Raw genomic sequence first — 27,519 nt, 5'->3', positions numbered from 1 at the left:
CAAGAGTGAATCCAAATTTCTCATTTGAGCAGTGGTTATGCGGTGTCAGGGAACCTTGAAGAAAGAAGAGTTTAGGAGGAAGTGGTGAGGTCAGGTTTAGATTTAGTTTTAAGTGCAGGGGGACACCTGAGTGAAGGTAGCCTCAGAAGAGTGATCTGGAAGTCATCTGGCTAATGAGGAGCATGCTTCAAGTTTTCTTCTGAATTCTTTAGCACACTTCCGTGCAATTTTCATTTCCTTAAGTTTGTGTATGCCTTACTTCCTCTTGACCTATCTTCTTAAGGGAAATTATATAGCAGAAGGCAGAGGAAGGTAAGGAGACTCAATTGGGTTGTTTTCAAAAGAACTCAAACAGTGGAAAAGATCAAAGTGCCTTGTGCCTTGAGCACATTGTTTTGGTAATAATTTTGACTGTCTCATAATGGGCGTAATAATAGATATTTTGGCAGCATATGAGTACTTCATAATTTTGCCCTTATAGCTTGGCTTTCTAACAACAAAGTTTTGTTATTATAGCTTATAATTCTGAAAATTGATATGATAGAGTGCGTTCCCAGAGACATTTTAGTACTGTCAGTGTTCCTATGGATGACCTTTGTTTTGTTTACTGGAGCAGTCAGTGATCAGAAGTGTTTGGAAAGGTACAGTTGATATTATTAAAGTATATTCTAAAAAAAAAAAAGTATATTGTGAGGAAGTCAACTATTCCTCAATTTAAGTTTTCCTAACATATGTTCATTTTTCCTTCTCAGAGTTAAAGTAAAAACAGAATCTCAAGACCCCACATCTTCATGGAGATCACTTATTCCAGTCATAAAAGTCAGTGTGAGCACAGTAAGTAAATTCTGCCAGAATTAATGTTTGGTGACTTAATGTAGAACTTTTATTTGAGTAATGTATTTTTACAAATATAATTTTCACTTAGGAAGATATAGTGATTTTAAGGTTTTTGTTTCTATTTTTGTAAAGTGTGAAGGAATTACTTTAACACCATTTACTGTTTCAAACACAAATTTATTAGACCTTATAGGCTGTTTATTCACTATTTTAATGCTGATCCAAATTGGCCTGTAGAATAAATTTAAATAGCATATAGTGTTAAAGTGGGATCATTTAGTTGTTGCTTCAAGATGTTTGCTATTATGTCAGCTAAAGGAAAAAAATATGACTAGAGAAGTATGTTTAATTTTTCTTTTTTGTTTTTTTTTCATTAGGGACATTTGGCCTTTGGGAATCATTACCAACCTCAAACTTTATGCATCAACTTTGATGATGCTTTCTTAACTTATACTACAAAACCACCTTCGAGTCATCTTGATCAGTTCATGCATATTGTGAAGGAAAGCTTGAGAATGTCCGAGTTATGCTTGTTCCTAGTCCAAGATATGTTGGTCTTCAAAATGATGAGTAAGCAAGACTTGTATAGCAACTCACTGTTGTATATTTAATATAGATTATCAACTGGAACCTTTAGTGTCCTTTTAATTTCTTTGGGGCAAGTTGTATGATAATTAGGTTTATTTCTTCATCTATAATAGCAGTTAACAGTGTTGTCCTGCTTTATAGGATAAATGGATATGTATGCATTAATATATTAATTTTAAATATTTTTCTGTTTGATTAGCTACCTTTTTTTTTTTACCCCTTCTTCTCCTTATTATTATATTTTGGAAACTTATTTTGGGCAGTTATGCCATGGTATTTGTATGTTAGGAAATACACATTACTGGTGTGTTTTTGTTTCCAGAAGGGATGACTACTTAGTAAATAAAACAGATTCGTTACAGTGGAATCCATTTTGAGTTAGTGAAAGTTGAAAATTGAATCAAAATTACTCTTGGAAAATTGCTGTAGTTAGGATAGTACAGTTTTGAGACCTACTTGGCATCTCTTTAAGTGCTAAACTGTCAGTTTCCCCTCTAGCTTTCCGGGTACTTTTTCCTTTAGTGAAATAGCTGTTTGCATTTAGGAGAACATTGTATGAGTAATGCACACTAGTTAACTCTCAGAGTTGTGGGATGCTTATATACAGATGGACTGGGGCCCTGGTGGAATAACAGAGTCATAATTTGACTCATGATAACATGCTTATGAAAGGAATGATGTATTACAGTTTTTACATTATTAATCATTTTTGTGAAGGAAATGCTATGGTTGATTTTATACAATTTAAGTGCCCATATAATTAACCTTCACTGTAATATCTCAGCTTTTACCTTTGTGCATAGGCAGTAAAAGTCTTAAGAGATTATAAGCAGGCATAATCATTCCTTTTTAGTCTCTTACTGACTTAGAGTCTTTGGGAATTGGTGGGAATGACAGAGAGTTTTCATGATTAAGGACCATGGTGGCTGTGGGCCTGCCTGGCCTCATTCCTGGGGTCCTGGGCTTTGCGAAGCATCTTTGGGAAGTGGGCTGTGTACACTATTCTGTAATTATGGGTAAAGGTTATACTGCTGAATAAATCAGGATTTTGTGAAAGTTACTAGAAAGTAAGATGAAACTTAATTCTGCTATTAATTTGTTTAAAAATATTTAAACTTGTATTTCACAAGAGATTAAGCATTAACTTTTGTGGTTTAGTATATTTAGAAGGAGAATGCTGAATTAGTGTGTGCCATCTTATTAACTAATATTGCGAATTAAGTTTATTTTGCTATGGAAGAAAATATTGCAGTGTATGACACAAAAAGTTGCTAAATCAAAGCAGTTAAAAATTAATAGTTTTTTTTTATTAATTAAAAAAAGAATTAACAAAACAATTAGAAATCATTCCAATCTACATGTACAATCAGTAATTCTTAATAACATCACATAGTTGCATATTCATCATTTCTTAGTACATTTGCATCGATTTAGAAAAAGAAATAAAAAGACAACAGAATAAGAATTAAAACAATAATAGAAAAAAAAAACAAAAAAAAACAAAAACAAAAAACCTATACTTCACATGCAGCTTCATTCAGTGTTTTAACATAATTGCATTGCAATTGGGTAGTATTGTACTGTCCATTTCTGAGTTTTTATATCCAGTCCCATTGTACAGTCTGTATCCCTTCAGCTCCAATTATCCCTTCTCTTTTTTTTTTTTTTTAATTAACGGAAAAAAAGAAATTAACCCAACATTTAGAGATCATACCATTCTACATATGCAATCATTAATTCTTAACATCATCACATAGATGCATGATCATCATTTCTTAGTACATTTGCATTGGTTTAGAAGAACTAGAAACATAACCGAAAAAGATATAGAATGTTAATATAGAGAAAAAAATAAAAGTAATAATAGTAAAATCAAAACAAAACAAAACAAAACAAAACAAAAACCTATAGCTCAGATGCAGCTTCATTCAGTGTTTTAACATGATTACTTTACAATTAGGTATTATTGTGCTGTCCATTTTTGAGTTTTTGTATCTAGTCCTGTTGCACAGTCTGTATCCCTTCAGTTTCAATTACCCATTGTCTTACCCTGTTTCTAACTCCTGCTGAACTCTGTTACCAATGACATATTTCAAGTTTATTCTCGAATGCCCGTTCACATCAGTGGGACCATACAGTATTTGTCCTTTAGTTTTTGGCTGGATTCACTCAGCATAATATTCTCTAGGTCCATCCATGTTATTACATGGTTCATAAGTTTATCTTGTCTTAAAGCTGCATAATATTCCATCGTATGTATATATCACAGTTTGTTTAGCCACTCTTCTGTTGATGGAGATTTTGGCTGTTTCCATCTCTTTGCAATTGTAAATAATGCTGCTATAAACATTGGTGTGCAAATGTCCGTTTGTGTCTTTGCCCTTAAGTCCTTTGAGTAGATACCTAGCAATGGTATTGCTGGGTCGTATGGCAATTCTATATTCAGCTTTTTGAGGAACCGCCAAACTGCCTTCCACAGTGGTTGCACCCTTTGACATTCCCACCACAGTGGATAAGTGTGCCTCTTTCTCCGCATCCTCTCCAGCACTTGTCATTTTCTGTTTTGTTGATAATGGCCATTCTGGTGGGTGTGAGATGATATCTCATTGTGGTTTTGATTTGCATTTCTCTAATGGCCAGGGACATTGAGCATCTCTTCATGTGCCTCTTGGCCATCCGTATTTCCTCTTCTGAGAGGTGTCTGTTCAAGTCTTTTTCCCATTTTGTAATTGGGTTGGCTGTCTTTTTGTTGTTGAGATGAACAATCTCTTTATAAATTCTGGATACTAGACCTTTATCTGATATATCATTTCCAAATATTGTCTCCCATTGTGAAGGCTGTCTTTCTACTTTCTTGATGAAGTTCTTTGATGCACAAAAGTGTTTAATTTTGAGGAGTTCCCATTTATTTATTTCCTTCTTCAGTGCTCTTGCTTTAGGTTTAAGGTCCATAAAACCGCCTCCAGTTGTAAGATCCATAAGATATCTCCCAACATTTTCCTCTAACTGTTTATGGTCTTAGACCTAATGTTTAGATCTTTGATCCATTTTGAGTTAACTTTTGTATAGGGTGTGAGAGATGGGTCTTCTTTCTTTCTTTTGCATATGGATATCCAGTTCTCTAGGCACCATTTATTGAAGAGACTGCTCTGTCCCAGGTGAGTTGGCTTGACTGCCTTATGAAAGATCAAATGTCCATAGATGAGAGGGTCTATATCTGAGCACTCTATTCGATTCCATTGGTCGATATATCTATCTTTATGCCAATACCATGCTGTTTTGACCACTGTGGCTTCATAATATGCCTTAAAGTCAGGCAGCGCGAGACCTCCAGCTTCGTTTTTTTCCCTCAAGATGTTTTTAGCAATTCGGGGCACCCTGCCCTTCCAGATAAATTTGCTTATTGGTTTTTCTATTTCTGAAAAATAAGTTGTTGGGATTTTGATTGGTATTGCATTGAATCTGTAAATCAATTTAGGTAGGATTGACATCTTAACTATATTTAGTCTTCCAATCCATGAACACGGTATGCCCTTCCATCTATTTAGGTCTTCTGTGATTTCTTTTAGCAGTTTTTTGTAGTTTTCTTTATATAGGTTTTTTGTCTCTTTAGTTAAATTTATTCCTAGGTATTTTATTCTTTTAGTTGCGATTGTAAATGGGATTCGTTTCTTGATTTCCCCCTCAGCTTGTTCATTACTAGTGTATAGAAATGCTACAGATTTTTGAATGTTGATCTTGTAACCTGCTACTTTGCTGTACTCATTTATTAGCTCTAGTAGTTTTGTTGTGGATTTTTCCGGGTTTTCGACGTATAGTATCATATCGTCTGCAAACAGTGATAGTTTTACTTCTTCCTTTCCAATTTTGATGCCTTGTATTTCTTTTTCTTGTCTAATTGCTCTGGCTAGAACCTCCAACACAATGTTGAATAATAGTGGTGATAGTGGACATCCTTGTCTTGTTCCTGATCTTAGGGGGAAGTTTTCAATTTTTCCCCATTGAGGATGATATTAGCTGTGGGTTTTTCATATATTCCCTCTATCATTTTAAGGAAGTTCCCTTGTATTCCTATCTTTTGAAGTGTTTTCAACAGGAAAGGATGTTGAATCTTGTCGAATGCCTTCTCTGCATCAATTGAGATGATCATGTGATTTTTCTGCTTTGATTTGTTGATATGGTGTATTACATTAATTGATTTTCTTATGTTGAACCATCCCTGCATACCTGGGATGAATCCTACTTGGTCATGATGTATAATTCTTTTAATGTGTTGTTGGATACGGTTTGCTAGAATTTTATTGAGGATTTTTGCATCTGTATTCATTAGAGAGATTGGTCTGTAGTTTTCTTTTTTTGTAATATCTTTGCCTGGTTTTGGTATGAGGGTGATGTTGGCTTCATAGAATGAATTAGGTAGTTTTCCCTCCACTTCGATTTTTTTGAAGAGTTTGAAGAGAATTGGTACTAATTCTTTCTGGAACGTTTGGTAGAATTCACATGTGAAGCCATCTGGTCCTGGACTTTTCTTTTTAGGAAGCTTTTGAATGACTAATTCAATTTCTTTACTTGTGATTGGTTTGTTGAGGTCATCTATGTCTTCTTGAGTCAAAGTTGGTTGTTCATGTCTTTCCAGGAACCCGTCCATTTCCTCTAAATTGTTGTATTTATTAGCGTAAAGTTGTTCATAGTATCCTGTTATTACCTCCTTTATTTCTGTGAGGTCAGTAGTTATGTCTCCTCTTCCATTTCTGATCTTATTTATTTGCATCCTCTCTCTTCTTCTTTTTGTCAATCTTGATAGGGGCCCATCAATCATTGATTTTCTCATAGAACCAACTTCTGGTCTTATTGATTTTCTCTACTGTTTTCATATTTTCAATTTCATTTATTTCTGCTCTGATCTTTGTTATTTCTTTCCTTTTGCTTGCTTTGGGATTAGCTTGCTGTTCTTTCTCCAGTTCTTCCAATTGAACAGTTAATTCCTGCATTTTTGCCTTTTCTTCTTTTCTGATATAGGCATTTAGAGCAATAAATTTCCCTCTTAGCACTGCCTTTGCTGCGTCCCATAAGTTTTGATATGTTGTGTTTCATTTTCATTCGCCTCGAGGTATTTGCTAATTTCTCTTGCAATTTCTTCTTTGACCCAGTCGTTGTTTAGGAGTGTGTTGTTGAGCCTCCACGTATTTGTGAATTTTCTGGCACTCTGCCTATTATTGATTTCCAACATCATTCCTTTATGGTCCGAGAAAGTGTTGTGTAAGATTTCAATCTTTTTAAATTTGTTAAGACTTGCTTTGTGACCCAGCATATGGTCTATCTTTGAGAATGATCCATGAGCACTTGAGAAAAAGGTGTATCCTGCTGTTGTGGGATGTAATGTCCTATAAATGTCTATTAAGTCTAGTTCATTTATAGTAATATTCAGATTCTCTATTTCTTTGTTGATCCTCTGTCTAGATGTTCTGTCCCTTGATGAGAGTGGTGAGTTGAAGTCTCCAACTATTATGGTATATGAGTCTATTTCCCTTTTCAGTGTTTGCAGTATATTCCTCACGTATTTTGGGGCATTCTGATTCGGTGCGTAAATATTTATGATTGTTATGTGTTCTTGTTTAATTGTTCCTTTTATTAGTATATAGTGTCCTTCTTTGTCTCTTTTAACTGTTTTACATTTGAAGTCTAACTTGTTGGATATTAGTATAGCCACTCCTGCTCTTTTCTGGTTGTTATTTGCATGAAATATCTTTTCCCAACCTTTCACTTTCAACCTATGTTTATCTTTGGGTCTAAGATGTGTTTCCTGTAGACAGCATATAGAAGGATCCTGTTTTTTAATCCATTCTGCCAATCTATGTCTTTTGATTGGGGAATTCAGTCCATTGACATTTAGTGTTATTACTGTTTGGATAATATTTTCCTCTAACATTTTGCCTTTTGTATTATGTATATCATATCTGATTTTCCTTCTTTCTACACTCTTTTCCATATCTCTCTCTTCTGTCTTTTTGTATCTGACTCTAGTGCTCCCTTTAGTATTTCTTGCAGAGCTGGTCTCTTGGTCACAAATTCTTTCAGTGACTTTTTGTCTGAGAATGTTTTAATTTCTCCCTCATTTTTGAAGGATAATTTTGCTGGATAGGAGTCTTGGTTGGCAGTTTTTCTCTTTTAGTATTTTAAATATATCATCCCACTGTCTTCTAGCTTCCATGGTTTCTGCTGAGAAATCTACACAAAGTCTTATTGGGTTTCCCTTGTATGTAATGGATTGTTTTTCTCTTGCTGCTTTCAAGATCTTCTCTTTCTCTTTGACCTCTGACATTCTAACTAGTAAGTGTCTTGGAGAACGCCTATTTGGGTCTAATCTCTTTGGTGTGCTGCACTTCTTGGATCTGTAATTTTAGGTCTTTCATAAGAGTTGGGAAATTTTCAGTGATAATTTCTTCCATTAGTTTCTCCTCCTTTTCCCTTCTCTTCTCCTTCTGGGACACCCACAACACGTATATTTGTGCGGTTCATATTGTCCTTGAGTTCCCTGATACCCTGTTCAAATTTTTCCATTCTTTTCCCTATAGTTTCTGTTTCTTTTTGGAATTCAGATGTTCCATCCTCCAAATCACTAATTCTATCTTCTGTCTCTTTAAATCTATCATTGTAGCTATCCATTATTTTTTCTATGTTTGCTACTTTATCCTTCACTTCCATAAGTTCTGCGATTTGTTTTTTCAGTTTTTCTATTTCTTCTTTATGTTCAGCCCATGTCCTCTTCATGTCCTCCCTCAATTTATCGATTTCATTTTTGAAGAGGTTTTCCATTTCTGTTCGTATATTCAGCATTAGTTGTCTCAGCTCTTGTGTCTCATTTGAGCTATTGGTTTGTTCCTTTGACTGAGCCATATTCTCAATCTTTTGAGCGTGGACAGTTATCTTCTGCTGCTGGCGTCTGGGCATTTATTCAGATTTCTCTTGGTGTTGGACCCAGCAAGGTTGTAATATTTTTCTGTGAAATCTCTGGGTTCTGTTTTTCTTATCCTGCCCAGTAGGTGGCGCTCGTGGCACACGTTTGTCTGCGGGTCCCACCAGTAAAAGGTGCTGTGGGACCTTAAACTTTGGAAAACTCTCGCCGTCCTGGGGGTTCGCTAGCCGAAGCGGCTTGAGCCGGCCCGGGGTCCGAACGCAGGGAGGGTTGCTGGTCGCCGCAGCCAGGGAAAGAGCCCGTCCGAATTTCCTAGTCGGCCCTGGGCAACACGCGTGGCGGGAGGGCACCAGCGGCAGCGGCCCACCCGAGAGAGTGCACGTTCCCCGGGAGTCATGGGGTCACCGTTCTCCGCGGCCTGGGGGTTTCCGATCCAATTCTCTCAGTTGGTCCGGGGGCTGCGCGTGGTGTGGGCACCAGTCGCCTTGGTTTCAGGGGACCACCTCTCCAATTCTCCCAGCCGGCCCGGGAAGGGGGAAGGGAGTAACTCCGGCCGCTTGCCACCCCGCCCGGTAAGGCCCGCGCGCCTCAGCGATCTCACCCGAGCTGCTTCTCTCAGCCAGCCAGCCGTTCCAGGATGGGGTACGCTGTCTTTTTTATCTCTGTTGTGGCTTTGGGCGCTTTCTGTATCGTTTCTACTCCCCTAGTAGGTGTCCTGGAGAAGAAACTAAGATCCGCGCGTCTTACTAAGCCGCCATCTTCCAAGAATTAATAGTTTTTAAAGGAATTAATTGATGGCATAGAAATAGTTATTCTAGAGTTTGAGTTCAAGATATTTTGCTCTAAACTTATCTCAAGTTGATCAGCTAAATATTCTTAGAAATAGGTAATAGGAAGTTGTTAAAGATAAAATTGACCTAACAGTTTTCCTAGTCAATGTTTCTGAATTATACTTTACAATATGAAAAATATGTCGTGTTCAGTTTTTTAGTGTCATTAAAATGCTTGACTTTTAAGTCTAATTTTAATGTGTCGCAAATGTTACAATATGATTATTATATTCAATGATTATTACTCCTTTCTTGTATTGAATTAAACTGTTTCAAATCAGTTTTTCTCATTTAAGACTTAGTATGAAAAATATGAAACAAAAACCTTTTTTTAGTTTTGCGCTCGAATTATTTTGCTGAAAAATTTTCAATATCATTTATTTAATCTGATACAGAATACAATTATGGAATACTTTGCTGTAATTATTTTCTATGAGAAAAATGTTTTTCCCCTTTCAAGATGCTACTCTTAGTATGCTTTTTATTTTTTCTTTCATTCTTGTTTTGACCATTAGCTAGGATACTGAACATTTTATATGCTGGAGGTATATTTAGTTTGTTCCTTCCCCACTTCTTACAGGCCACCAAGATTAATGGGAGAAGGTTTTGTAGTGATGCAGTCAAATGATGTTGACATTTACTACTACATGGATGAGCCAGGTATTGTTTTTTGAAAGTATGTTTCATAGCTCCAATTAATTTTCTTCTGTTATATGCTGATGTCTAATAATATTTTATATCTGCTTACTTAGGATACAAATAAATATCAATAAATGGTAAGAGTGCCTATCTAGAAAATATCTTTGTCATTTCTCAGAGGTTTAATACGAAGTAGTATTTGTGGACTAGAAGAGAACAATATATTTTCCCAAGTTCCATTTTCAAGAAATTCCTCAAAAATTTGAAATGTAGTATGACCATGAGTTAAAATATTTAGCAATTGTGATTGAACTATCTTAGATTAGGGGAAAAATATCAGTCTGTTAGATTTAAGGCTTAAAATTTAAAGAGTGAAATAGAGATAGTTAAAATGCTTTACAGGTGACTTCAGTATTATAAATGTTTTGAAATTGTAGCCCTATTTTCTTACTTCTACCTTTTTATTTCATGTGAAATTCCTCCCCCCCTGAAAAACAAAACAAAGCAAAAAATAATGTATGTTCTTATTGTGTTAATAATGACCTAAAAGGGCGGGCCACGGTGGCTCAGCAGGCAAGAATGCTTGCCTGCCATGCCAGAGGACCCAGGTTTGATTCCCGGTGCCTGCCCATGTAAATAATAATAGTAATAATAATAATAATAATAATGACCTAACAGCTCTGTGGACTCTTAAGTTTTTGAAGCTATCCAAAAGTTGCAGCTCTCAAACTGTGATTTGTGAATTCCTGGGGGGTTACTGTGACCTTTCGTGGAGTTTGCAAAGTCAAAATTATTTTCATAATAAAACAATGATGTCATTTGCTTTTTTTTGCCGTTTGAACATTTGCAGTGGTGATGCAAAAGCAGTGGTGGGTAAAACTGGTGCTTTAGCACAAATCAAAACAACAGCTCCAAACTATACTAGTAGTAATTTAATTTTTTTCTGTTGCATGCTCACTATAAAACAAAAAATGCCAGCTTCACTTTAAAAAGTCCTTGATTAAGTAAATATTACTTATTTTTATCAAGCCTTGACCTTAAGTAAAGTCTTTTTCAGTGTAACAAAATGGGCAGTACACATAAAACACTTCTGCTGCATACCAAGATATGTTTGTGTCTTGCAATTAATCATGTGATTCAGTCACAAACTGAATTATATACTTTTTTTCCTGGTACACCATTTTTAATTGAAAGAACAACAAATGTACAAATGATGACTTCAGGCTTTCAAGTGAAAATTAGAATTTTTGAAAACCTGAATCTGCTACTGTGAACTCTGTAACTTCCCAGTAGTTACTGGCATTTCTGATAAGATCACTGGGATATTAACAATTGTGATTTTAAAAATATTTTATAATGAAATTTGCAAACAATTTGTAAAAATCTGCATCTCTAAGTGAACTGATTTTTTCCAAATGATCAATGCATGATGTTATAAAAATGTATAGTAAAAGATCTTATTGGAAGTGCTAGACAGACCCATAGATTTTAAGGTAACAGAGGATGAAAAGTTCAGTGATATAGTAGTTTCAGATGCCACATTGCAACTAACATTTAAAAAACTATTATTTGTTGAGTTTTAGAATAGTGTCAAAGAAAATAATCAAAATTGTGTGAAAAACTTATTAAAATACTAATTTTCTCTCCACATCCTCTGTGAAGCCAGGTTTTCTTCAAATGCTTGAATAGCAGATCAAATGCAGAAGCACATATATGAATGCACCTATTTTCTATTAAGCTAGACATTAAGGAAATTTGCCAAAATTTAAAACAGTGCCACACTTCTCACTACATTATTGTGTTTTATTTTAAAATAATAGTTATTTTCCATTAAAAGTGTATTATGTCAATATGTAATCGGTTTATTACTGTGATTTACAAATAATTAAATATTTTTAAATTGCTCAGATTTATTTTTGAATGCAGAAAATATTGATAGATGTGACTCACAGAAACAAAAATTCTTTGGGATTCTCAGTAGTTTTTAAGAATATAAAGAGTTCCTGAGACCTAAAAGTTTGGCAACTGCTGGTCTGAGGACAACTTTCATGGTTGTTTAAATAACTGCCTTTAGGTGTTATATTCTGCAATATAGGACTTGTTCCAGAAGAAACAGAAGAAAATATTGAGGGAGAAATGAGCAGTGAGGATTGCAAATTACAAGATTTGCCTCCATGTTGGGGCCTGGGTATAGTTTGTGGTAAAGGAACAGATTTCAACTGTGGACTGTGGACTGATAGGTAGAGGTACTTGAATAAATTCTGTTTCTAATAAATGTTTCAAACGCATTAGAGATAATACTATAATTTTTATTGAAAGAGGAGCATCAGTTCTAGTGGGAGAGGAAACCAAGCAAAAGCGTTTGACTAAGTGCTGTATTAGGTGTAAGTAAAGATTCTCAATGAAGAACTTAGAATGGTACATTTCTAAGGGAAGAAAAGAATTGGGGAAGACTTTTTGATAGAGGTAACGTGCGAGATAAGTTTTGAAAGGATAAGTGAGAGTTAGGCAGGAAAGAGATGGATAAATAATCACAGCAAAGGGAGGAATTTTACAAATGCATGGAGGATTGGTTCTTTTCTGAGTTTTATAGGCAGTTAAGAAGTATAAATTTTTTATACTGAAGATAAAGTGGAGGATCTGAAAGGTTATTTTTTGGTTACAGTAATTTTCAACTAATTTTTACTTTAAAGAATTGAAGAATTTTAAACAAAGGAGGGGATATTTATCACCAAATATGAGGAACTTACAGAATTTTTATGTAACTAGACATCTCTTGGAGTTAATTTAGTTTTTCTATTTATAAGCTAGCTTTCTTGAATGGATAAATGCAAGCCAAGTTGTCCACTGTAGCAGCTATTATTGGTCCATTGATGGGTTAATCAAAGAGTGCTGATACTTTTAATGTATTGATTTTTTTATACTTCATAGTTTTATAAAATGCTTCCTACCTAGCATTATTAGAAGGACTGTATACCTTAAGTACTGGTGTTCTGTCAATTTGGTATTTGGTATACAGGAATATTTAGCAACTAAGTAGCTGTTTAACAATTATATGGTAAATGAATAAGCCTGTATTTGAAAAATTCTTGCAATGTGCTAATAAAATACTTCGCTAAGTTTTAGGTTAGGTTATTTACTCATTAGCATGCATTTTTTTATTAGAGAAGCTATAGATTTATGGAAAAATCATGCATTAAATTCAGACTTCCCAAAAACCACTCTATTTATTAACACCTTGCATTAATGTAGTACATTTGTTGCAATTGAAATAACATTTTTATAATTGTACTATTAACTTCAGATTATGTAGTGAACTTGAAAATAAACAGCTCACTTTTTCAGGGTAGAAAGCAAGTGCTTTCTCATTATTGGAATTTTATTTTTATGATAAAATTTTTCTAACAATAAGCCTTGCTGTATATGCTATGAGACAGCTAAAAATGAGGCTTATCACATCCCATTAAGTAACAGAGCTAAATCAATTTCAATTATATTCAGAAATCTCAAGAAAAACCTCATTTCCTTTGGCCAGTATAATAGTTTATATATTGTTATCTTTGAGAGGAAAAATGAAAATAATCCTTGCACACAGACACATGAAATATTTTTGCATTTCTAGTTCTTGGGTAAAATGTGATTCTTAAGCTGTATTTACTTTTTATATATTTTTAAAAAGTAGTATTGTGTTTTTACATGGAAATCAGTCTAAAATTCTTATGCTCTGTGGTCGTGTTCACTTCGGCCGTGGTCTTTATTTCCTACGGAGAAACGACACTGCAGCTAACATGGAAGAGGAGTTCACGTCATCGCGTTTCCTTCAGTAGATTCTGTCACTGCTGAGAGAGCAGCAATACATCGCTTCACCGGGACTTAAGAAAACTTTCATGTTCATTTAAATGAAGTTTTTTTTTCACATGGGTCTGGTTTAGTAATGTGAGTGACATTTGTCTCCTCACTTATATGTACAGATGTTACATCTCATCTAATGTAGCAATTTCCTTTTCTCCTTCCCCATACTAAGTTTCTTCACAAATATGAACTGTAATCAGAAATACTGAAGTCTGTTTTATTAGCATCCTTCTATTAATGTAAAATATATAGGAAGCATTCTCAGCTGTTTTACTATTGGATAGTTCGCTCTCAGCATTGTGGAAATTGTTGATTTCTGATGTAGCATAACAGACCTTTTAATTCATAGATTTTGAGGCTAGCTCTGCTTTCACAAGAGTTTATGAATGTTTAAGATACTTTTTCAGTGTTTCTGTCAAATTTTCTTTTTAAGAATTTTCATGACAGTTGAAAGGCAGATTTATTAAAATGAACTTAATTTCTTGATGTTGGGTGATGTTTTATTGCTTTCATTTATGTTTTTACACTAGCGCCTTATATCTTAGTGAGATTCACAGGACAGATGTGATTAACTCATTATATCCTGGGAAAAATAGCAGTACAGAGATTCAGTGATTGGGCAGTGTAGTAAAGCTACAGCATCTAGAGACAGATTCACCTGGATTCGCTGATCTTAATGTTCTTAGTTTTATGTGTTTGTTTGTCTTAGCGAAAATGTTTGTATAACTACATTTTCCTTTCATATATTTTAATTTAATAATGGGAGTTTATAATCTGTGCTGTCTTAGTTTACATATTTTGCTCTGTTCATCTTATTTTTCCTAGCCTTATCTATTTCCAAGCAGTATTTCCTGTCACTGTAGCTCCTGTCTCAACTCATGCTGTTTAAAAGCCCCAAACTGGCATTTTTCCTGAATGTGTGGGAAACATTGTACTAATTTTGGCTCATATAAAAAATGCTGATTGAAAATTTGGGGGGTTCTTTCATTTTTGTAAAGGAAAAGCAAATAGTAAGGGAAAGCAAATACATTAGCGCTTTAGCCTCTAGGACATCCATTTACTTTTCTGAAATCTGTTATTCTCTTTTGTCTGTTAAAATAATATTGATGAAAATAATGACTATGAAAGTAATATTTATAACATCCACTTGCATGCGCCACACGCCATCAACACTTCCATATGTGTTGCTATATTATTTCTGTTGTACAGAAGGGGGAACAGTTCAAATTTCCTCAGAAGTGTTAAGGAACTTGTTCTGGGTAGAATAATGGTTCTGATTAAACTATCTTCTTTCACTTCTTCCTTTGCCATTTGAATAATTGACGTACTTGAGAAATGGCTTTAATTTCTCACAGTACACTTGGACAGGGCAGATTGGTCCTACCTGTGTCTCATTTGATAATAGTATATCTATTACATGCTCAAAGCTCATTGATCTCTGAAAGTATAAAACTTTGGAGAAAACTGTCTTGCTGTCTATTCAAAAGTTACGGATTATAGTAGATGTTATTATTTTGCAACTTTGAAAAAATTTCTAATTCTTGTCTAATTGTCAAATGAGGTAGCAATTACAATATAAAGTTGGAATACTGGTTTTGGGTTCTTTTGTTTAATAACCTGTCATTATTCCTTCTATCTCCTTATATAGAGATTGTTTATGGAAGTTTTTCTTTCCACCTGATTATCAAGTTCTGAAAGTTTCTGAAATTGCACAGCCTGGGAGGCCAAGACAGATTCTTGCTTTTGAACTATGAATGAATATTATTGCAGATGCTACAATTGACTTGCTGTTTACCAAAAACAGGGTAATTATTGAAATAATATGGTAGAAAAAAATTACTGTTTAAAACAGTTATTTTCCTGTGTACTTTTTTGTGACATACTCATTTCTGTGAGTTTCTTTTTCTCAACTAATTGTATAAATGTTACTTATATTAGATTTTTATTAAATACCAAATAATAGAAATTAATTAATAATAGTAGACTTTCATACTGTAATGTGATTCATTTTACCTTTTATATCTGGTCAAAAATCTTAATGTATTTCTGGCATAAATTTGAACTTTTTGTCTTAGAAACTTTTAATACATATATAATATCATAATTACATTCTTATTTGATAATAACTAAACAGTAAAAATGATAGGAGTGTAAGTGTAATGAATGTTTTATATGAATTAATATTTTTCTTTTGGTAGGAAACAAATGCTGTACATGTAAATGTAGGAGCTGGTTCTTACTTGGAAGTTAATATTCCAATGACAGTTGAGGAAAATGGTAAGCTGTGATTATTACTGTTTGTTTTAAATGATTAGTAAGAAAATAATATATAAATAGAGTTTATTAAAATCATTTTGGACTAAAATTACTGGGTTTATATTTTTCAATTTCTTAGTTTATATATTGTTGTACCTGTACTTATTAGGGTAGATATTACACAATTAAGTTATTTGGGCACTTAAAGATAAGGAACAAAATTCCCACTCAAGTTTTCTAATTCTGTGCTTTCATTATACTTTATACATCTCTTTTGCAGGACAGAGAATAATTTTCTTAATATGTATTTTGCCTGTTCACCTGTTGCCTTTTACTAGTGTGTCCACACTGCTGCACCCAGTGCCTGGCACATGGACATGGCGGTCATTCATTGAATGACTATAAGCTTTGTTTTAGATTATATCATTAATAGATTTCATCAGGGAATAAGTCAAATACTTTGAGAAACATAACTTTAAGAAAGCAGAACATTTCATATGTAAAATATTAATTCATGCCCTGTTAGCAGTAGTTCCATCTGAGCTGAGATACTGTAAGTTTGTTATATACTTGAAATTTGAGCACTGATACAACTTAATTGATAGCACGATTAAATGGTTTTTGTTAAATTTATCAAATTATTACATAGCTTTTTTCATTTTGCCTTCTTCCTTTCAATCTGTTATTACATTTGTAATTGAGAGCAGTTAAGATGAAATTCTGCCTCACTTATTCACTCCTCTGAGAGCAAAGAAAGTAGGAACTTACCCATACTTTTAAATCACTAAGCAGCATTGTTATGATTGCAAGCATACTCAGAGTTTTAAAAATATAATTAACACCTTTCCTCTTGGTTCTGTCACTTATCTTTGTGGCTGTAAGAAGAAAGCAGCAGGGTCTGAGGGTAATTCAGTGGTAGAATTCTTGCCTGCCATGTGGGAGACATAGGTTTGATTCCGACTTCCCAACAAACAAACAAAAATTCAACAGTGGTGCTGTGATAAGGGGATACTCACATGGAAGAAGAATGAAATGTGACCTCTGCCATAAGCATACAAAAAAAAGAAGAAAGCAGGCAGAGAGATTGGCTGAATCTGTTTGCTTGTGTAAGATGGAAGCAGTGGAGCCCACCTGCTTAAATAATCAAGTGAAAAAATGACTGGGGATAGCATAGTATATCTTTTCCCATTAACTTTGGGGCTATTTTGGTGGAGAAATAAAGCTTATTTTAACTAGTTTAGAAAGATCATACTAAATTTTAAGGAGATTCTTAAGTGGCTGATTTAGAGTAGACAGTTGGCAATTAGCAGCTTTTAGAGAGGTGTTAATTATGGGGGGGAAAGACAGTCCAGTTGAGAATGATTCATTTAAAGGAGTGTTCCCGTTTTTTTTTTTTTTAATGTTACAATACATAGAAGAAATAATATTTGTCTGACACAGTGGGCTGAAAGGCACCTGAAGGCTGAGGGGATTGGTTCTCAAGCAGACCTGTTATGAATTTGTTGCAAGTGCCCTAGCACACTGATTGTGGAACTCTAAGTGAGCTAAGGATCTAAAGAAAGTCCAGTATGATTCTTGGGTATAAAGATTAGGTGGCTTTTTAAAAAAGATGACTAAAAAGTCAAAGGGAAAAATGTACCTACATCTCAGACAAGAAAAAAATATAATCTAAACAAACAAATTTGAAGTTCCTTCTAGAGATCCACCTGTTTGAAAGAAAACCCTCAGCAGCAGGATGCTTGTTGAACTAGCAGTATAATAATGAGTGTACAGTTAGTGCTCATAGTAAGGCACCCCATCTGGAATAATGGTACCCCATTATATTTAGATATAATACCCTAAACTTTTCTGCTTTTGCATTATATTTAGATATAATACCCTAAACTTTTCTGCTTTTGAATAGAATAAGATTATGGTATTTAGAAGATGTCATTACATAAAGAGTAGTTGAAAATGATGCAAATAATGTACCCTTGAGCAAGTAGAGGAAGAGAAGTCATGGATGGTGTCTTAAATAGTTAAGTACTCTCATTAGGAGGTAAACTTGTGGTTTCCACTGGAAAGTCAGTCAGGAACAATGGATATACATTATATGGAGATAGAACTTTTACCTTCAGAGCTGTCCAAAATGATACAATATACCTGTTAGTTAGTAACCTCCCTGTCATTTGGGTGCATTTAAGTAGTGACTGATCACCATTTTTTAGGTATTCCTTTTTTCGGGTTTGGTGGGAGTTTCAGTTCAAATGTTGTCAATTGTATATAATTTTTTAGGTTCTTAATTTTAATGTTTTTGTTTATTAGGTTACACCACTGCAATTAAAGGACAACTCTTACATGTTGATGCAACTACCAGCATGCAATACCGAACCTTTTTAGAAGCAGAAATGTTAGCAGTAAGTATAGAGCATATGATAATATGCATACATGCATTAAATACAGATTTGATTTTAATTTTTGCACATAACATTTAAATAACTAGAAAGTCATTGAATGGTCCATCTTCTCCTTCAAGAACCACCAGGTCTTGCTGGCCCTGTCTTTGGGAGGAGTGGGCTCCCAGTGGTGTGGACTCCCATTGGTATCTCTCTGTTGACCTGCCTTTAGCATGGGGAAGGGAATAAAAAGCACTGATACATGGTTTTTGACCTTTAAAATTTGTTAAGATGTTAGAGTGTTATTTTTAAATGTCATTATATAGCTAGATTAAATCTCTCCCGAATTGTAAGTAAGATAGTTTTTTATCATATATTTTCTAGCCTGTATTAGTTAGGGTTCTCTAGAGAAACAGAATCCACAGGGGACACTTGCAAATATAAAATTTATAAAAGTGTCTCATGTGACCGCAGGAACACAGAGTCCAAATCCATAGGGCAGGCTGCGAAGCCAATGACTCCAGTGGACGGCCTGGATGAACTCCACAGGAGAGGCTTAGCAGCCAAAGCAGGAATGGGACCTGTCTCCTCTGAGTCCTCCTTAAAAGGCTTCCCATGATTAGATTTAGCATCACTCATTGCAGAAGACACTCCCCTTTGGCTGATTACAAATGGAATCAGATCAGCTGTGGATGCAGCTGACGTGATCATGACCTAATCCTATGAAATGTCCTCATTGCAACAGACAGGCCAGCACTTGCCCAATCAGATAAACAGGTACCACAAATTGGCCAAGTTGACACATGTCCCTAACCATGACAGTCCACCCCTTGCCAACTTGGCATCTATATATATATCACCTTAAACCATACTTAATTTCCAAATGAAAACAAATAAGCACACATTTTTTCTTTTACCTGACAATGCTCAACTGTCCTGCATATAACTGGAAACACATTAAATCTCTCCAGAATAGGGTGCAAATCTTTGGGCAACATTCATTCTTAAACTTGATATCTTACAACTTAAATAGTATAACATGAACAAAACAGCATTACAGTCCTCGTTTCTGTAACTGATCATGTGGTCAAAGTTCATATTTATCACTACCTTCTTCCACTACTCATTCCATGTTTCCTTTACCCTCAGCAAGCACTTCAGCTGGTCATGGTTCTTGGCCTGGTGGGTTGATCCAAACCTTCATTCCTGAAGTTTCAGAGCCATTAGTAGTCCTTCCTGGATTGTGTTGTTGCAGTTTTCCATTGATTTTAATCACAGGGCATGGTAGTTCTAATAGACGCCCTAGGGGATCTCCTATATTCCAAGAAAACTCTTCTTTACCTCCATTATGTAGTTGCAGTCCTACTTCCTTCTGATAGTCAGGGTCAATTACCCCAGACAATAATGTAATACCTTCTTGGCTTCTTGATCCAGAGGCATAAGTAGGCCAAAGTGACCAGGTGGCAATCTTAACTTCCAGTTCAGTGGTATCACTGTTGTTTCTCCTGGAGGAAGCACACCCCATTTTGGAACTAAAACCGGTAGACCAGCAGAACTAAAGGTAGCAGGGACAGGAAGCAAAAATTTTCCTAGTGGATCACTAGGTGTAATAGTGAGTGGTACCACACCCATTTCCACCCCTTGGTTCCTGAACCCATGGATCCTGGCTATGGGAGAAACAGCACCATACAGTGGATGCTGACTCAGAGCATACACAGCTTCCTGGAGAACATTACCCCAGCCTTTCAAGTTTTTGCCAACTAGTTGGCACCGTAATTGCGTTTTCAAAAGACCATTCCATGTTCTGTCAATCCAGCTGCTTCTGGATTGACAATCCAGCTGCTTCTGGACATGGTAAGACCAGAGAATTCCATGAGCATGCACCCATTCCCACACTTCATTTGCTGTGAAATGTGTTCCTTGATCCAAAGCAATGCTATGTGAAATACCATGACGATGGATAAGGCATTCTGTAAGCCCATGGATGGTAGTTTTGGCAGAAGCATTGCGTGCAGGGAAAGCAAACCCATATCCAGAGTATGTGTCTATTCCAGTTAGAACAAATCGCTGCCCCTTCCATGAAGGGAGTGGTCCAATGTAATCAACCTGCCACCATGTAGCTGGCTGGTCACCTCAGGGAATGGTGCCATATCGGGGGCTGAGTGTGGGTCTCTGCTGCTGGCACTTTGGGCACTCAGCAGTGGCTGTAGCCAGGTCAGCCTTGGTGAGTGGAAGTCCATGTTGCTGAGCCCATGCATAACCTCCATCCCTCCACCATGAGCACTTTGTTCGTGAGCCCACTGGGCAATGACAGGAGTTGCTGGGGAAAGAGGCTGACTGGTATCCACAGAACGGGTCATCTTATCCACTTGATTCTTAAAATCTTCCTCTGCTGAAGTCACCCGCTGGTGTGCATTCACATGGGACACAAATATCTTCATGTTTTTAGCCCACTCAGAAAGGTCTATCCACATACTTCTTCCCCAGACCTCTTTGTCACCAATTTTCCAATTATGGTCTTTCCAAGTCCCTGACCATCCAGCAAAACCATTAGCAACAGCCCATGAGTCAGTATACAAACGCATCTCTGGCCAGTTTTCCTTCCAAGCAAAATGAACAACCAGGTGCACTGCTCGAAGTTCTGCCCACTGGGAGAATTTCCCCTCACCACTGTCCTTCTAGGACACCGCAGAAAGGGGTTGTAATGCTGCAGCTGTCCACTTTCGGGTGGTACCTGCATGTCGTGCTGAACCATCTGTAAACCAGGCCCGAGTTTTCTCTTCCACAGTCAATTCACTGTAAGGAACTCCCCAAGAGGCCATAGCTCTGGTCTGGGAAAGAGAAGGTAATGGGTCAGGAGTGGAAACCATGGGCATTTGTTCCACTTCTTCATGTAACTTACTTGTGCCTTCAGGACCTGCTCTGGCTCTATCTCGTATATACCATTTCCATTTTACAATAGAGTGCTGCTGTGCACACCCAACTTTATGGCTTGGTGGGTCAAACAACACCCAAGTCGTGATAGGCAACTCAGGTCTCATGGTAACTTGGTGGCCCATGGTTAAGCGTTCAGTCTCTACTAAGGCCCAGTAGCAGGCCAAAAGCTGTTTCTCAAAAGGAGAGTAGTTATCTGCAGCAGATGGTAAGGCTTTGCCCCAAAATCCTAAGGGTCTGAGTTGCGATTCTCCTATAGGGTCCTGCCAAAGGCTCCAGACAGCATCTCTATTTGCCACTGACACTTCCAGCACCATTGGATCTGCTGGATCATACGGCCCAAGTGGCAGAACAGCTTCTACAGCAGCCTGGACCTGTCGCAGAGCCTCCTCTTGTTCAGGTCCCCACTCAAAATTAGCAGCTTTTCTGGTCACTTGATAAATGGGCCGGAGTAGCACACCCAAATGAGGAATATTAAATCGCCAAAATCCAAAAAGACCAACTAGGCGTTGTGCCTCTTTTTTGGTTGTGGGAGGGGCCAGATGCAGCAACTTATCCTTCACCTTAGAAGGGATATCTTGACATGCCCCACACCACTGGACACCTAGATATTTCACTGAGGTGGAAAGCCCCTGTATTTTTGTTGAATTTATCTCCCATCCTCTGACATGCAAATGCCTTACCAGTAAATCTAGAGTAGTTGCTACTTCTTGCTCACTAGGTCCAATCAACATGATATCACCAATATAATGGACCAGTGTGATGTCTTGTGGGAGGCAGAAATGATCAAGTTCTCTGCAAACAAGATTATGACATAGGGCTGGAGAGTTGATATACCCCTGAGGTAGGAAAGTGAAAGTATATTGCTGACCTTGCCAGCTGAAAGCAAACTGTTTCTGGTGGTCCTTACTAATAGCTATTGAGAAAAAAGCATTTGCCAGATCAATCGCTACATACCAGGTACCAGGGGATGTATTGATTTGCTCAAGCAATGATACTACATCTGGAACAGCAGCTGCAATTGGAGTTACCACCTGGTTGTGTTTACGATAATCCACTGTCATTCTCCAAGACCCATCTGTTTTCTGCACAGGCCAAATAGGGGAGTTGAATGGGGATGTGGTGGGAATCACCACCCCTGCATCTTTCAAGTCCTTAAGAGTGGCAGTAATCTCTGCAATCCCTCCAGGAATACGGTATTGCTTCTGATTTACTATTTTGCTTGGTAGGGGCAGTTCTAGTGGCTTCCACTTGGCCTTTCTCACCATAATAGCCCTCACTGCACGAGTTAGAGAACCAACGTGGGGATTCTGCCAGTTGCTCGGTATGTCTATGCCAATTATACATTCCAGAACTGGGGAAATAACTACAGGATGGGTCCAGGGGCCCACTGGACCCACTGTGAGACGGACCTGAGCTAAAACTCCATTGATCACCTGGCCTCCATAAGCCCCCACTCTGACTGGTGGTCCAGAGTGACATTTTGGGTCCCCTGGAATTAATCTCACTTCTGAACCAGTCAGTGTCTAATAATCCCTGAAATATCTGGTCATTTCCTTTTCCCCAGTACACAGTTACCCTGTTAAAATGCCGTCGGTCTCCTTGGGGAAGACTTAGAGGAAGATTAACAGTATAAATTTGTGGCAGTGTAACAGGTTTCTCCCCCAAAGGAACTTAGCCTCCCCTTCATTCAGGGGGATCAGGGTCTGTAAACTGTTTCAAGTCTGGAAATTGATTAAGGGGCCGTGACTGTGTGTTTTTGTAATTCAGGTTAGACTTCTGTTCCCTTGACCTAGAACTCTTTTGTTTATACAGCTCCAACAAGAATTTAGTAGACTGCCCTTCTATTGTATTTCTACGTACCCCATGACCTACTAGTCAATGCCACAAATCTCTGCGTGTCATATAATTTTGACACCTCCTTTGAATTTGTTGCATACCCTGTCTTTGGTGATTAAGTGCTGCCACCTGGCTTCTGCCAACTCGGGATCCTGTCATCCCCATTGTGTTTAAAGATTCCAGCTCAGTGACAGCAGTTCCTACAGTAATAGCTGACCTACAGAGAAGTGCAACCACAGAGCTCTTGAGGGATGATGGTGCTAGTCTCACAAACTTATTTCTCACTGTTCTGGTAAAAGGTGCATCCTCTGGACATTCCTGGGGTGTAAGAGCAGGCTTTGCATGATAAATCCACTCTAACATTCCAATCTCTCTAAGCCTCTGGATCCCCTCACCAGGGCAGTTCTGGCATTTCAACCTCAGGTAATGTTGGCCACCTTTTGATCCATGTTTCAACCAGCCACCCAAACAAGCTCTTAACACCTTTTCTAACCTCTCAAGCTATAACATTGAATGCAGAATCTCTGCTTAGTGGGCCCATATCAATAAATTCAGCCTGATCCAGCCTAATATTCCTCCCACCATTATCCCACACTCTTAAAATCCATTGCCACACATACTCCCCTGATTTCTGTCTATACAAATTGGAAAACTCACACAGTTCTTTTGGAGTATAACGTACCTCCTCATGTGTGATACTTTGTACCTCACCTTTAGGCCTGTTGGGACTGTAGTCTAGTTATAGGTCTAGAAGAAATGAAGGGTGGTGGGGGTGGGTCATGGAAAGAATTAAAAATATCTTCCAAGCCATTTGCTTTAGGGCCTTCATTTGCAGTTTCATCTGGTGAAACAGGATTAATCACTCTAGGGCTAATCCCTTCAGGAGGAGGTTGGGTGGCAAATTCCTCAAGGCAGGCTGGAGGTGGGGCAGCTATGTCCTCAGGGCAGACTATTACAGGGTTATCTAGAGAAGACTCAGCATGGCCTAGGGTTTCAGCCTCGCCCCCAACATCATTATCAATCCATATGTCACCATCCCATTTTTCAGGGTCCCACGCCTTTCCAATCATTGCCCTCACTTTAAGAGCATACACCATGCAAGACTGAGTTTCAGTTTATGTTGTAAAGTTGCTACCCTAACAATAAGATTCTGAGTCTGATTTTCAGAGATCTCAAGTCTACGGCTACAGGAAATAAGATTTTCCTTCAGGATACTCATAGAAATGTCTACATCTTTCAGACGGCACTTAAGCTTCTTGCTTGAAGCCTTAAGCCCATCCCTTTCACCCCTTAATGTCGCCAGTGTAGCTAACAACAACCAACCAACATCTCTATAACTCTTATTTCTACAAAACTCTGTAAAGGTGTCAAAAACATTATCCCCCAGAGTCTGGCTTTGTACAAGCGAAGCATTAGGAGAATCGAATGATGATATTTAGACTATCTCCTTTGCCAACTCACTCCATGGATTGGGAGTGTCATTCTGATTACGGTAATCAGAGTCCTTAGTGTCTCTGAGTCCAGTCAGAGTATAAAACCATTCTTAAAAACCCATTTTTAAGATTCTGTTTCTTAAGAACCACTCCTGGTACCAAGATGTTTTAGTTAGGGCTCTCTAGAGAAACAGAATCAACAGGGAACACTTGCAAATATAAAATTTATAAAAGTGTCTCACGTGACCGCAGGAACGCAGAGTCCAAAATCCATAGGGCAGGCTGCGATACCAATGACTCTCATGGATGGCCTGGATGAACTCCACAGGAGAGGCTCACCAGCCGAAGCAGGAATGAGACCTGTCTCTCTGAGTCCTCCTTAAAAGGCTCCCAGTGATTAGATTTAGCATCACTCATTGCCAAAGACACTCCCCTTTGGCTGATTACAAATGGAATCAGCTGTGGATGCAGCTGACCTGATCATGACCTAACCCTATGAAATGTCCTCATGGCAACAGACAGGCCAGCACTTGCCCAATCAGATAAACAGGTACCACAACTTGGCCAAGTTGACACATGTCCCTAACCATGACATAGCCCAATTTGATTATTTCCTTAGGGTTTAAATAATGCAATTTATTGTCCTTTTAACATGATGAATAAAGTAAAAGGAAAACAGTCTTATTGATACCCTGGATGCCTCATCTTAGGAATACAAACAATATGGAAATGTCCATGATTAAAATTACAGATTGGAGACTCATTAATCAGGCAGGTTATTATTTTTTAGCATGTACAACAATAAAAAATGCCACTATGTAGAATGGTTGATATTCAGAGAATTTTTTTTCATTTAAGATGGTACCATAGATACTTAATCACTTGTCACAAACATCACATGATATATATGTAAACTAAAAGGGAACTTGCAATTACCAGTAATTTATTGAACACCATAAACATCTATTCAATAGCATGTTCAGCATTTTAATAAATTTCTATGCTGTTGCTGATTAATGTTGCTGTGCAACAATGATATTCCTGTGCAAGCAGCTTTTGCTTTTGCATAAATATCAAGCTTTTTCAGGTGGAACATGCCTACAGAGAACTGTGTTAGGTCCATAACTGCCAGGCTATCAAATGGGAGCTGCAGGAACACTGGTAGCCAGACTTCTGTGTGACATTATATATTGCACCCTATCCCCTTTCACTCTGAGCCTGTCACTTAGCAGATGAGTCTTAAGGAGAAATTAGTGACATCGGCTGCTACTCCATTAGTTTAGCTAGAATGCATGGTCAAAACTGTATCCTGATTTGATGTTCTCAGTGTTTTCACCACATCCTAGTTTAGTATTTTAAAGAGCCAGATATTCCTTTGGACACTGACCTGAGGTCCTTCTGTTTAGCTCAGTAGGAAAATAAGTTTTAATTACTCAACAGTATGTGTGAATTCATTTATAATATTGTTCAGACACTGTCACCTTTTAAATTCTGTTTTTACTTAATATTTGTTTTGCAGTTCCACATCAATGCCAGCTACCCCCGAATATGGAACATGCCACAGATGTGGCAGTGTGAACTAGAGATTTATAAGGCCACTTACCACTTCATTTTTGCCCAGAAGAACTTCTTTACAGGTGATTTTCTCATAAATGTAAATATAATGAAATTTGTCAGAATGAACTTACTTACCTTCAGTTAAGTTTTGTTTTTAATTCAACATTGGGATTTAATGACACTATTTATACTTTCTTCCTTTAATACTTTTTTTTACTGAGATTATCAAAAGGAAATATTCAGTAAAGACATTTCTTCCTCTTTTTTAACCCAAACAAAACTGTGAACCAGAATTTGAACTTAGAAGGAAATGAAAGAATTTGTCTTTGACTAGTGCTTTCTACATGTCTAGTGGGGAATCAGATGGGGAAGATGAGCCAGTTTTTCTTTCTTCCTGAATTAGGCATCACCTAGGCTTCATTATTTTAATTATTGTAATTCATAACCACTATGAATAGCCAAACATGTTATCTTTGCTTTTGGAGCTCCTACTTAACATTCCGTTCCATTAGCAAGGATAATTGAATTGGTGCTGCCACTAGTTGAAAAAATTCTTTTATTTCATGAGGCATAGCTACCTATTAAGAGTATAGGAACATATTTTCTTGGTCTGTGAGTAACATGAATATTTTTATTGCATAAAAGAAAGTGGCAGTTATTGAGCTAACTCTGTAAAGTTAGCCAAACATAATTGATTTGACCTGCTAGGGTGAATGGCTACATCAGAGCAACCTAATTTTTGTTTGTTTGCTTGTTCCATTCACGTATTCAGTCATTCCTGCATTCATGCTTTCATGCAGCTGTCGTTTACTAAGCATCTGAGTATTTTCAGATATTTGGGGTATAGTAGTGAATAATGTATAAATAAATCAGACTGCCACTAAGTAATTTGAGGATAGGATTATTTGTACCTTAATAATCCTATCCTCAAATTACTTACTGAAAGTATGATATTGGTCAAATTATTTTAGTTTAAGCTTTATCTGTGAAACAGGAATTACAATTTCTACACTAACTTTGCTAATGCTAGAGTTATGATTTTTTATAATGCCATTAATTACAGTATGTCTAATCACAAGTCATTTCGTTCATATTTGTTTGCTAGTTTGACTGGGACCATTTTTGGGGGTATTACATTGAATGCGTCTACATTCTTGGGTTATTGGTGTATAATTCTTTTCCAAGGCTTGTGTCAGGATCCCAGTAGTAGAAATTTTGAGGTCCTGGCAAGTTACATCTTTGTCAATTGAACACTGAACATTGAATAAGCAAATTGAGATGAACTGTTTAAGGTTTATGAAAAAATAATAGTTGAAACTTATAGTGTGTATTATATGTCTGGAAGTGTTCTCAGCAATTTTTACTTATTAAATCATTGAATTCTCTTAACTCTGTGAGATTAGTTTTTTATTATTATTTTACAGATGAAGAAAGTAAGTTACAGCGAGATCACACAATTTGTC

General features: G+C 36.8%; 2 protein-coding genes across 3 annotated transcripts in view; both read left to right on the top strand.

Moving 5' to 3' along the window:
* Window positions 1–10: 10 nt before the first annotated feature.
* LOC143651833 (bridge-like lipid transfer protein family member 1) lies at window positions 11–15,421 on the top strand. Of its 2 annotated transcripts, XR_013160262.1 has the most exons (5): window positions 11–641; window positions 753–834; window positions 1,215–1,407; window positions 9,752–9,831; window positions 15,311–15,421. XR_013160262.1 is itself a non-coding variant. In XM_077122658.1 (4 exons), the coding sequence occupies exons 1-4, from the start codon at window positions 538–540 to the stop codon at window positions 9,763–9,765; spliced, it is 393 nt and encodes a 130-aa protein (XP_076978773.1). In that variant the 5' UTR covers window positions 11–537; the 3' UTR covers window positions 9,766–10,492. The 2 variants fall into 2 exon arrangements, 1 of the variants encoding a protein (XP_076978773.1); XM_077122658.1 differs by lacking the exon at window positions 15,311–15,421 and having other exon boundaries at window positions 9,752–10,492.
* LOC143651332 (bridge-like lipid transfer protein family member 1) overlaps window positions 13,599–27,519 on the top strand; it is a 65,073-nt gene continuing 51,152 nt past the window's right edge. The window contains 5 exon segments of the mRNA XM_077122286.1: window positions 13,599–13,633; window positions 15,311–15,467; window positions 15,861–15,939; window positions 18,223–18,314; window positions 26,019–26,136. Coding sequence (XP_076978401.1) covers window positions 13,599–13,633; window positions 15,311–15,467; window positions 15,861–15,939; window positions 18,223–18,314; window positions 26,019–26,136 — 481 coding nt within the window.

This window comes from Tamandua tetradactyla, chromosome 12 (genome assembly GCF_023851605.1).
Source record: "Tamandua tetradactyla isolate mTamTet1 chromosome 12, mTamTet1.pri, whole genome shotgun sequence".
NCBI lineage: Eukaryota > Metazoa > Chordata > Mammalia > Pilosa > Myrmecophagidae > Tamandua > Tamandua tetradactyla.
Note: the sequence above shows the minus strand (reverse complement) of the source record. Positions and strands in the feature narration are given on the sequence as shown.

Coding starts and splice junctions, on each gene's coding strand:
- LOC143651833 (XM_077122658.1), top strand. CDS start 538: ATGATAGAGTGCGTTCCCAGAGACATTTTAGTACTGTCAGTGTTCCTA. Junction 642..752: donor GATCAGAAGTGTTTGGAAAG/GTACAGTTGATA, acceptor TTTCCTTCTCAG/AGTTAAAGTAAAAACAGAAT. Junction 835..1,214: donor TAAAAGTCAGTGTGAGCACA/GTAAGTAAATTC, acceptor TTTTTTCATTAG/GGACATTTGGCCTTTGGGAA.